The sequence below is a fragment of the Ochlerotatus camptorhynchus genome, unplaced genomic scaffold (genome assembly GCF_037179485.1).
Source record: "Ochlerotatus camptorhynchus isolate MF236.1 unplaced genomic scaffold, CSIRO-AGI_Acam_v1.1 ptg000209l, whole genome shotgun sequence".
Taxonomy (NCBI): Eukaryota; Metazoa; Arthropoda; class Insecta; order Diptera; family Culicidae; genus Ochlerotatus; species Ochlerotatus camptorhynchus.
The window spans coordinates 270,158-283,228 of NW_027040699.1; the positions used below are offsets into that span (position 1 = coordinate 270,158).

The 13,071-nt window shown below is 40.9% G+C and overlaps 2 protein-coding genes across 2 annotated transcripts in view; both read right to left on the bottom strand.

The window, feature by feature from the left end:
* bdg (bedraggled) overlaps positions 1–13,071 on the bottom strand; it is a 226,760-nt gene that overhangs the window by 13,644 nt on the left and 200,045 nt on the right. Inside the window, exon 5 of the mRNA XM_065224250.1 lies at positions 3,035–4,239. Within this exon, the coding sequence (XP_065080322.1) occupies positions 3,035–4,239 (1,205 nt within the window). The remainder of the gene's footprint in view (positions 1–3,034; positions 4,240–13,071) is intronic.
* The window catches only part of LOC135703178 (G1/S-specific cyclin-D2-like), a 306,040-nt gene that overhangs the window by 1,056 nt on the left and 291,913 nt on the right, over positions 1–13,071 (bottom strand). The gene's annotated exons all lie outside the window — the stretch shown is intronic.

The following is a 13,071-nucleotide window of genomic DNA, read 5'->3' on the forward strand; positions in this document are numbered from 1 at the left end:
TGTTGGCAGATGAAGAACTTCCGGAGCTTCGGAGTACAAAAACCATTCTTGCTGTAACCGTGGAAAAATCATGCAGTAACTGGAAACGGGTTAGCAACTTCAACCGTCTGCAACGTGCTTGGGCGTATGTGTGGCGGTTTGTTGAAATAACCCACACGAAGAAGAGAAATCCTGTCAGCAATCCGTTATCAGCCAGCGAATTGTCTAGGGCGACTCAAACCATCTTCAAGGTCATTCAACAGGAGGAGTTTAAGGAGCAGCTCAAGCAGTTGCAGTCCGGGGACAAGAAGCGGAACAATCTGTCCAGCTTGGCGCCTTTCGTGGACGGCGAAGGCTTCATCAGAGTCGGTGGTCGACTAAAATATTCAAACATTCCCTACGAAGGCAAGCACCAATTACTGCTTCCAGAAAGGCATCCAGTGGTCGAGTTGCTAGTACGCCACCTACATGAGAAGAACCTGCACGTAGGACAGAACGCATTGATTTCGATAATTCGTCAGCAGTATTGGCCGATTAAAGTGAAGACAACCGTCAAACGGATTATCGGTCGATGTTTCAGGTGTTTCAAGCACAAACCACCACAGTTGAATCAGTTTATGTCACACCTGCACCAGTGTTTGCTTCGACTGGTGTAGATTTTGCTGGACCATTCATAATCAGGGAAAGTGGTAAAAAACCGAAGTTTCTGAAAGCATACGTTGCTGTATTTGTGTGTATGGCAGTGAAGGCAGTATATTTGGAGCTATGCACAGATCTGCGCTCAGAGACTTTCTTGGCAGCATTGCAAAGATTCACCAGTCGACGTGACATTCCTTCAAACATTCATTCGGACAATGCCACAACATTTATCGGGGCTTCCAATGAACTTGCTGAACTACGAGAACTATTCCAAAGTCAGTTGCACAAGGATAGGCTGACCGAGTTCTGTGCCACAAAGGGTATTACCTGGCATTTCATCCCGCCGCGAAGTCCTCACTTCGGCGGAGTTTGGGAGGCTGGAGTAAAGGCAATGAAGTACCTACTCAAACGCGTTGTGGGAGAAACGAGGTTAACATTCGAAGAAATGACGACGTTCCTGGCCGAAGCGGAAGTGATTATGAATTCTCGTCCTATGTGCCCCTTATCGGACGATCCCAACGATTTCCAGGCTTTGACCCCTTCGCATTTCCTGATTGGACGCACAGGTCAAGCAATTCCCGAACCGTCGTACGACCAATTGAAGATTGGCAGGCTGTCAAGGTGGCAACATGTGCAGTACATGAGAAAACATTTTTGGAAGCGATGGTCTGCTGACTACCTGCACACGCTGCAGACACGGCAGAAATGTAAGGGCGATGTTCTGGACATCAAAATAGGTGCTTTGGTGCTACTGCGAGAGGAGAACGTTCCACCACAGCAGTGGAAATTGGGCCGCATCACTGCTACACATCCAGGTGAGGACAGGGTGGTGAGAGTGGTCACCGTCAGGACGGCGAGTAGCGAGTTTAAACGGGCAGTGACTAAGATCTGTCTGTTTCCGGATGTTGACTCTAACGATCCAACGGGGGGTGTATGATTGCTCAGTAAGAAGAATACAGTCCACTTATTTCAGTGTGTACACATAACACATACAATGTTGTATTTGCGTTACCTGTTAAATGAAAAACCTTGTCAGTTGAATTATTAGTAAAATAAATCTTTTACCGAGCAGATGCGTTCAATTTTAGTTCTTTTCAACCATCGAGAAATCGCTAGTCCGAACCACGCCAAAAACTTTCCCCCAAACAGCAAAATAGCTCAACATTAATCAACCCATTGTAAATTCTGTCATTACATTAAATTTGAATATCTCATACGTAAGATGAACGGTGGTCTGATTATGCTAACATGAATTGTCACGAGTTTTGAACGGAAAATTGAAATACTTTAAAAATTTAAGATAAAGTATAATAGTCAAGAATGCATTACATGCATCAATTTTGCGTAGTTCTACGTCATACTGCGGTCGTTTCTAAGACACAACCCTTAATTTTTTTTCACCCTTAGATAAACGAGAAAAAAATTAAGAAAAGCTTTGTTTGATAAATAGAAGCTTTTAAAGATTTCATTCCAATACCTCGCTGTGCATAATTTTCAAATCTGCATCATTACGATGATTTTATATAGGAACGTAGACTTCAAGAGGGAAATTGAGATGTTAGTAATCGTGCTCGGCTAACATTAGGTTTGTTCCCGTATTTGCTTTTCAGTAAGATTCTGTACAGCAAAAAGCAAAAGTATGGGAAATGGCTCTAATGTTGGCCTATGGATCTAAGATTGGGCCCATCGCTAAAAATCTGCTATTTATCAATTGTATCTAGATGAACGCGGACGATACTAATGGATATTTTTGATTGCTATTGAAAATTTAGTCGATAGCTAAATTTATATATGGGCCTAAATTAGGGACACTTAGGCCGACATTACATAAATTTCCCCTAGTTTCCCGTTCTTGCTGCAGCATATTATTTTCCGTTTCCGTTTGGCACTTCTGACACCTTAATTGTTTTCTTCGGCTCATTCCAAAATGTACCAACTCTAAAATCTAATGGAGACGCACGGTTGTACACTACCTTAACAAAAAGATTAGCGGAATCCTTCCACTTCGCGTTTTCAGAGGCAGCAATCTTAACATCTACCGCTCACAACAGCATAACAGTGCCATAAGGGTTTTTGTCAGAAATTAGTTATCCATTAGAATCGTTTGTTAACTACCGGCATTTAACTCTGTGCACTAAAATTTACTTGTTTTGTTCAGGCAGTATCGTGAAAAATACCAAAATTAGGTTGTCGTAACTACTATAAGAGACTACGACCAAATAAATTTTCAACAGCGTTTTTCTCGGCTTGCTGTTTTTCCTTGCTTTTATGGGCAGTCCAGGAATCCTGCAGATCTAAACATTTAAAGTGGTGCTTGCATCTCTACAGCAAACACTCAGATGTGTGCCCTGACAAATTACACGGAAAGAGGATTCCGTCACTCGTCTGCACAACACATTTCCTTCCAAATACTCACCGTACGATCCCGGAAAGTAGTAGTACCCTCTGTTGTTGAGAATCTGCACACAGGCACTTCCGAAAGCCGCCGCCAGCATCAAACCCGTAAGCGTAATAACCACCACCAGCAGGGCATCCCGCCGTAGTTCGCGTTTGGTCCTCCCCGAACCATTCTTCCGGTTGGTCCGACAGCTGATCGAATAAACCGAAACGCCCAGCAGACCCCACGTCAGGAACGTTTCCTGCGCCGCACTCATCCAGCTCTTGGAGTTGATGAAGAAATCCGCCCAATCCGTCGCGGGAAAAACGTTCTTTATACTATCGTAGTTCACCATCGACAGGAACTTGGACGTGATGGCAATGAGGCCAACGAAGGCAAAGCTAAACAACCCAATCACGATTTTCCCGAACGACCGTATTCCTTTGCACAGGACCACAAACACAATCGTCCACAGGATGGCTAGATTGAAGGCCAGCTGGAAGCGGACGGCTCCGATTCCGTTCATGCCTCGCACTCCCGGCCCGAGCTGGTGTCGCTGAAGAACGACGCCGTTGAAGTAGTCGGCAACCGTGTCCGAGAGTCGGAACGACTGGTTCCCAGGTCCTCGGTACATTTCGAAAACCTCCTGCCATCGATATTTTTCGCTTCGGGATACGAACGAATCCCGGAAGTAGACTAGCACCCAACTGAGCGAGACGGCCGAGTAGAGCGTGATTAATCCTTGTGCCAGAATCAGCGCGATTCCGATCCCCTTGCAGATGGGACTGATACGCCACATTGTCACTGGTCCACCACGCACTCTCGATCCGAGCACCATCTGCAGCCAGAGCATCGGAATCCCGAACAGGAACGAGAATATCAAAAACTGAACGATGAAATTCGCCCCGAAGTGAATACTGAAGATGGCAAAGCGGGATATGTTGAACAGTCCCAGCGTGCAGAAGCTGCACGCCATCGCTCGGGAGACCACGTGCGGCCACTTCGGTTTCGGTCGTCCGTTTCGATCCGTTTCCGGTACGGATTCATCATCCGACGAGTCGGAATCGTCCTCTCCGTGGCTTCCCATCGCAATCGTCGTCGAGTGGAGCGATCCGTTCCGGGTGGTGGCCGCATTTGTGCTGCTGCTGCTGCCATTGGTGACCCCCGTCGTCGTCGATTCTGCACCGACGGCCAAACTGGTTACATCACGCCTCGAGTCGTCTTCGTCTGGCCTTGAACGTGACCTGCGGGGAAAGAAAAGAAGGGAAAAACAAAGCGTGATTACTTTCCTGCCGTTTTTGGGATGGATCGATTTAAAGGAGCCCTCACTCGAACAGGGAAGGGAAGTCCTTGGACGAGATCACAAACATGTTGTAGCTGAAGAGTGCCATGCTGATGACGGTGGCGTGGCACAGAAGGCCATGAGTCAAGTTCAATATCGAAACGATGAAGAAACAATGTGCACTTGGATCCGTGTGAAGGATGTGAATGAAAATTGAAAATGCTGCGCGTGGCATTCTAGTTAGGTAGGTGCCTAGTTTGTTTGTGAGGCGCAATATTGGTTTCCCATGGTTACCGACAAACAGCGTGTTGACGTCAACGGTAGTTCAAAAATGAGAAAAGTTTCGACTGGAGGAAATCAGATGCAATTGCACGACCGATGAGATCGACTCAAAATCTAGTGGGGTTTCACTCAAAATCGCATAAACGTAGGTAACTCATATGCGAACCCCACACGTATCAATATATTAACGCGAAGGGGAATTATTGACACTAATATTGAAGATGTGAATACAGAAATATCATCAATAGCGATGCATTCTGGCTATAATTGCATATCAGTCCAATATGGAGAGCCTGTCATATGACATTTTAGTTTGGTGCTGTAATTTGATAGCGTGTTTTGCAAGTATCGGAAGCAAAGGCAGTCGATTATCCAGAAAATGAGTCGACTACGGTTACTGCCTACAAGACTGCCCACGACAGTACAACATATTTAGTCCAAAAATAAGAAGCATATTCTGGAATCAATCCTCCAGTGGGTGACCTTTGGTGAAAGCAAGTGGGTGAGAATGTGAGGGGGTTCATCGAGTTTCATCCCCGGCATATAGTTGGATTCCTTTTGCATGATATTTATGAGATTGTTAACGTGCCCTTCCGTATAAGGCAACCAGCGGGCATTTCTCAAAATGATTCTATCTTCAATCGAAAACGTATCGGTCCGCAAGACCCAGTTTGACCAGCTTATAGTTTTTCATAGCATTCCCCTTCTCAATTCCTCGATGATACAATAACAGACTAGTTCAAAATTTTCTCCGAAGGCGGCCTACTTTTGATTTGCGTCCCAATGTACTGCGAACGTGCATACACTGACGTTCAATGTCTCCAGGTTTGTTTTTAATTTTCATGATCACGACATCCAACCAGTTTGCACTATAGGTAGCGTTTGACTGACCGTCGGTTGCTGTAGGTAACCCATTTCAGCCATCTTGACTGCCGTATCGACAAGACCCTCTCGACCGGCCATGGTGTGGATGAACTTGACTGAAGTCAAGCCCGAATAGAAGCTGTTCTGGATGAAATCACGAGCCACTGGGAACTGAGTTTTGCTAGATTTAAAGAGTTTCGTGGTTCAGGGAATACTTACCGATGTTTTTCGAACGATCCTCGAAACCGGTTTGTCGTTTTTAAAATTCTTGATTGAATCGTGTTTTTTACCAGTTTTATGTATGACAACAAATTCTCTCACTAGCTTAACTTTTGAGTAAACAAAGTATTAAGTCGAGTAGTCAACCTTAGTAACAATTTGCGAAACGTCAACACTCAACAGTGATGCCATTTTATATTATATTGTTTGTGTCCTACTTGTCAAAGTGAAACCTATCGTGCCGAACAGTGTGCCATGCTGTGTTTCGGCACAGTGTACAGAGTTGATTACCCCCGTGGAGTATTGACAATATTTCAACCCATGTGAGTAACCTACATTTTTGCGAATTTGAGTAAATGAATCTCAAATTTGAGTTGGTTTAATCGACCGTGTGGAAGTTGGTTGAAAACTTTTACAAACTTGAATAAAAAGAGTTTACTTTCATATCCCGTGCTTTTCTTCCGGACCGATTAAAACAAACTCATACAACTCAGTTTGGAAACAATACAATGATAAAATCTGACGTGAAATAAACATTCAAAACAATTTGAATTATAGAGGACAAAAAATAGAAACAACAACCAGCTTAGCTGACACTACGTATTATCGATCGGAGTTCTACAACGGTTGTCGGTTATAATGACCGTAGAAGTAAGTACCTTCCTATGCATCCATACACCCAACTGTGAAATGTAAGATTCTTTTACACATTTATATAACAAATATACATAATTTGCAATGATTCACCGCATGAACAGATTCTGTAATGTTTGCAAATTTTATGTTTACCAAATTTTCCAACAGAATTTGTTCCCTCGAATGCACTGCGGCTAGAAAATCATCTCGTGATGGCTCTATATGAAAATATTCATTCGGCTAAAACTGGCTTTTACGCTACAGTCCATCGTAAGATCTGTCGTTACATTTGCTGTAAGAAAACAAGAAATCCACGCTTACATTTGATGTCCATGCTATTTGGTTTGCTTGTACATAGGAATGCCTTACGTTGCTCGATGTCGTGTGGCAAAGCAAGCGTGAAATATCGTTGCGGTTTCCCAGCATTAACGTTGATTTGGTTGTCCCGGCAACGGAACAGGTACAACAAGGTCAACTTACATATAGGCTTGACTTTGGCAAACCGTGCGATTTTCTTCGAGGGGGACGACTCTATCTAAGTTGCAGGAAAGATTGTGTTTTGCGGTGGCTAGCTGCGTACACAAACATATATACAAACAAGCAAATCGTATAGAATGCAAATAAATAGCTTTTACGTACAAAATTGGAGGCCATGTACGTGCAAATTTTAATTTAATTTTAAAAGAGTTGATTTAACATCATATATGATTTAATCTGTAATACCAAATTCGCTTTGAAAAGTCTTACGATGTAATCCGATTTGATTTGTGATACAGTACGACCGAAAAATAAGTCATCGCATATAGGTCGGAAATTTGCATTCTATACGATTTAACTTAAACATAATACGATGCATGCTATTCTTATATGCGATTTTGACTTAAACCTTAAACTATAGCAATTTACGATACTGTCTGCACATTGCTATACGACTTCTGATTGTCCGGGTGTCTTTCTGGGAAAAATAAATAAAAAATGTAGTACAACCACCAACGAACCGACATGCCAGCCGTTTTTCAGCTTTGCCCGAATTATTTTAACGACACATTCAAATCAGGGCGACCACATCTGTCAAAATTGAGTATGTCCGCCATGTTTATTGCGTATGTTGGCTTGCCTTTCAAAAAAATATAACAACAACGTCAACAACCAAACCGAAACATGGGAAGAAAATGTGAGGCAAATTTTTGTTATAATAATGACGGGAAAAACATCGGAAAATCGTTTTATAGATTTCCTCAGAGCGTCGGAAGGTAGCTTTATTGTCGTCCTGAAAGTTATCATTGAAATTAACTGTTGTTTGTTAACTTTTCAGTTGTCTAAAATGGATAGAATATTGCCAATCCGAGGAGCTAGAGGGCGAGTTTTATTCTGGCGGACCACAAGCCCTTAGGAAGAAAAGAGTATGTTCGGATCATTTCACATTTGAAGCGTTGAAAGACTCAAACAGGAGTGATAAAGGGTAAATTATCAATAGATTAATTCCTTAGTGTGAAATCTTAAAAAAAGTGATTTTTCAGCCTCAAGATAGGAGCTGTTCCATCCGTTGAATTCGTGTGGGTTGAGCATGAGACTAAGCAATTAGCAACAAAATCACCTATTATAACAACTTGTGTAAACTCAATCGAGGACACGATTTGTTATGATCTATCTCGGGTAAATACAAGCGATGAAGACCTTAACAAGACAGACGATATTTTTCTCGAAGATCTGGTTTTTTTATGATGTTGAGTACCTAGATGAGGGAGAAACTATTGAGAACAATGATAACGTCTTCGACGATCAAAATAACAGCACTACTACTAAGGATGTTGAAGCACCGATGGTTACAGGTTTCAAATCACCCGAAGGAAGTGGTTGCAACACAATCCTAGACACGGGATTGATCCTTCCAATCGATCAGAGCTCAAAGAAGCTTTTGGATGCACATCATCGGATTAGTTTGAATAAACAATCGATATTACGAGGTACAGTAAATAAACTTAAAAACAGACTAAGGAACAGTGAAAGGACGAGCAGAAGAAGATTTTGGTCCAGGAAACAGGATGCTTATAAACTCAAGCATCAAAACGATCAGCTTGAGCTAATCCGAAAATTACATGCAAAAGATAAAAAACTACTTGATGATCTGGCCAAGAATCCAGTGCTATATAACAGCCTGCGAAACTCCACAGGAGTAGCAAAAGCCAGACGATATAACCAGGAAATGAAGAAGTTTTCCGTGTCACTTTACCTTTGTGGCCCACGTGTGTATCGGATGGTTCGAAGGTCAAATGTTCTGTGTTTGCCGGCGAAACGCACCATTAAACGGTGGACCAATGACGTCCGATTTGAACCAGGTTTGAACAGCGCTATCCTCAAAAGGATTAAAACATTAACTCGGAAATTCAGTGACCTAGAACGAGTAGTGGTACTGGCTATAGATGGCATGAAAATTAAATCCAATCTAACTTACTCAGCGAAAACAGATGTATTCCACGGCTTTCCGAACGACGGATCGAAAAAGGACACCGAGAAAAATAAATGTTCCATATTAGCAACGGAAGCCGTAGCAGTAATGGTGCGAGGCGTTTACAAACCTTTTAAGCAGGTATGTACCCTTTGGTTTTGCATTTCATTCATTAGCACATACATGATAAAAATTCTCAATTTTCCAGGGATTGGGCTACTTTCTAACACACAATACTCTCGGAAGCGAAGATCAATTGAAACTGGTGAAAAGTACCATTCGTGCTATCAGAGATGTTGGATTTAATCCACTGATATTAACAATGGATCAGTATGCTACGAACACCAAAATGGCAAAAGAAGCAGGTGCCACTACTGAGAATCCTTACTTCTTAGTAGATGGGAAACCTGTGTATATCCTGTGGGATCCACCCCATTTAACGAAAAGTGCAAGAAACATGTTGAAGAAGCACAACGCTGCATTTAACCAGCTTGTTGCCAGTTTTGACAACATTGAACAGCTCTACAACATTGATTCACTATCAAATCCTCGACTTGTTCCAAAATTATCTGAGAAACACGTGAGAGTTCCTCCGTTTTCACCTATGAACGTATCATTAGCAACAAGGACACTGAGCCAGTCTGTAGGATCTGGAATAAGATACTACGTCGAAACAGAGGAACTTCCAGAACGTGCAGTGCAAACGGCTTCTTTTATCGAAATACACGATAAGCTTTTTGATCTATTCAATAGCAAAAGGCGAATCTGTTATGCCAAGGTAAACCAACGGAAATAACTAATAGTTTTAAAATCAAACTCATGCTATTTATTTCCTTAGGCTTTGAAAGCAGCGTTACAGCAAAATTCATGTCACTGGAAATTTTTGGAAGAGATTCAAACGGTACTGAGTAAAATGTTCTACACGAAAAAGTCCTGCTTGGAGTTTTCGCAGGTATTTTTCATTTAATCTCTGTGAAATTAGAACAGTAACTCATCCATATTTTTAATTTAATAGGCAGCAAGTGAATCGAAAGATCTGACCATAACACAACGTCATCCTAACTACATTCGTGGTTTTATCAGCAATATAAATGCTCTCAAACAGTTATGGCGAGTTCTCCAAAATGAGTACAACGCTGACCATTTGTGCACAAACCATCTGTGTCAAGATTTTCTGGAAAATTTGTTTGCCGAAGTTCGACGACGATGTGGAAGCAATGACGCCCCTGATTCCCTACAATTTGGAACAGCTTTCAAATATGCGGCGATTGAAGCTAACCGTAAGGCATTTAATGGTGAAAATTGTGAAGCTGATGACGCACGACCACTTATCACTAATAAGGACTTGGGAGATTTTATGATTGGAAATTCGAACAGAAACCAACACAACATCTTAACTGCTTCATTGGAATTGCCACCGTTGGATACTTCCAAACCATTGGAAATCACTATGAGGGAACTCAATGGTTTGATATGTATATCATTGTTGGTGCAGCTGTTAGAAAATTGCCTCACAAGAAATGTGTTAAAAATTTAGTACAAGAGAGGCAAGATGACGTGATGGATGAGGCCTACAATTTTATCAAACTTAAGCAACTTTCAACATCCAATGTACTGAATTTGCCTAACACAAAACTTTATGAAATCGGAGTTATTTGTTTTGCAGCCTTCAATCAAAAGTTCTCGAATTTTATGTTTCAAAATAAGGTGGGAGTGAAAACTAAGCTTAAGCAGTATGTCGACTATGAACTTTTCGATGATTGTATTTGCAAAACATGTTTTTTGCTCCTGATCGACAAGATTTACAATACTTTGATACAAGGGTTTCTAAAATCAGTAAAAGCAAAGCAATCAACAGAAGATAAAGTTAAGCGATACAAGCGCAATCGTAAAGCAGGACGAATGTGTTTGCCGCTGGAATATGTAGAGAATATGGTTTTCTATTTTGTTCTTCTCGAATTTCTCGACGGTAAACAAAAATGAACATTTATCAGTGATAGAATCACTTGCCGAGAATATATTATCAAAAATACACTGGATGAAAACACTGAAACCAAGCACATGCAATTATTCACTCATATTCTTTTTTCGTTCGAACCGTATTTTCCATACAATAAAACTTTTTTTTGTATGGAAAATACGGTTAGAACGAAAACGAGAATATGGGTGATTCTTTTGATTAACATAACATTAACATGACACCTTACAACTCTAGTCCTGTGTCACACTAGCATCCACTTTAATTTGTGCGTCTTATCACTAACTACATCAGTGCTGCAACAGCAGTTTAAACTGATGTGCTGGAACCAGGTGCAGAAGTCAATCGGATGACGTTTTTTTCTATTAATATAGAAGATTATCAATATGTGGAAAACACTAATTTATAGGGCGTATCACAGTTAATGCTTACCACAAAATTCATCTGTTACCGGCTGCAAAAAATACAGAAATTTATCCTATATATGTGGACAATAATCCTGCGTTTCACGGCAAAAAATCAAACACCTTCGAAATGTTGGCCTGTTTTATTTTGATAATTTTTCTTCCATGACAACCCAAATTAATGTCAATCATAGAAGGTTTGTAACAACAGGCAGAGCTTGCTGGTGTTAGATACGAAAATGTTGTAAACATTTCTGTGCAAGCGAATGATGACGTCACGTCAGCACAACATTCCATACTGCGGACAACAGACGTGACGTCACAGAAAATAGCTGTTTCGTATAAAAAAATAAACATTGCCATGAAATACGAACACCACTAAAAATTTCACCTTGTATGATTTACATCGATCCCAAATGACAACACGCTTTGTCAATCTTGCCGTCAATTTCAGACGCACGCGAACCGTTAAGCAGATGTCGCTAGTGTTTTAACGTATTTTAATTTGAAATAATGAGACAGTAATTCTGTTGATTTTTGTTCCAAGAGTCATGTCGGTTCGTCGGTGATGTAGCCATGATTTTTGTGTCCTATTCAACGCCCCCGAAATACCAATGTTGCCTGCTGAGCAGTTGATTGAGCATGATCATAAGACATCAGCGCATTGAACCATTGATAACTTTCGATCCTTGCATTTGATCAAAAAGTGGTCTTGAGCAAAGTTGTAGGTGGGAAAATTTCCTACAAGTACAGGTGAATGTTTTTGAAGCAGACCGATATGGTAAATTAGAAGATAGACATGAACAAAAATCTTGGTTTTACCATAGTAATTCCCATACAAACTTCAAATGGTTTGTGCCATCTCAGTTTCTCACCAAATGGGTTCAAATTTTAAGAGGTAAGTCAGGATCCTATTTGGAATCGTTTAAGTATTGTGGAGCGAAAATTTCAAATTTTGCATCACTCTAGTACACACACTAGGTCACGTATACATACGCAAAATGTTTTCATCGGGAAAAAAAATTTCATAGCGGAAAATTTTCCCGATGAAAACAAATCACTGACTCAATCATACTTTAGCAATCTCTATTGTTTTGATGATTCCAATGTTAAAAACTCTTTTGAAGTAACTAATTTCCTAGGGGAAGTACAACTTGATCTGCAGTAATATCAACAATCAATACGAAACTAACGATTTTATATTGGCTCACCACTTTAGTAGCCTATTGGTCCCAAGCAAACGATTAACGTACCCTATTCTAGTTGAAATTCTATTACTACACTATGTTTGTTTTGATTCGCTATGAAAGTTTGACAGATAACATCAGGGGTGTGTGGATTCATGCAGAACATGCAGGGGTGAGTGAAATAGCTTGGGACTGCTTGGGATCGTTGTTCTGGTACTGAGTGAGCCAAAAATAATAATGATTTTCTTCGGGACCCAGTGGTCTTAGAGTTACCTCTATGGTAATATTTGGTATAAAAATTACTCAAATTGGTAATTAATTTTAAGTATAAATATTAATGATATTAACTGTCAAGCGGACAGCTGCAAAGTAAAAAAAAATAACAGTGTAACTTTAACGCATACACTCAATGACGTTTCACCGTTGTTGTTTATATTTACTGCAGCTTTCATTTTTGCCTAGATTTTCGTTTTCAATAGCTCTGATCAGTCTGATCGATTTCGACTTCGACTTTTCATGATAAAAACGGTACTGGACGTTCCCCCAGCAGCAAATTTTGCCAGTTGCAGGCTCATGGCAAATCGAGTGTAATACGACCACGGAACCATCACTCTGGGACTCCGTTTACAGGGGAGGCTTAGTCAGTTGATTCCCGTTCCATCGGAGGACAGCACATTGGTTCGCAGACGATGAAGAAGTCGTGGAAATTAATGAAATCCATTTTTTATTAAAAGAATGTAAAATGTACACTTCAAACCAAAAATAGTCAAAAACA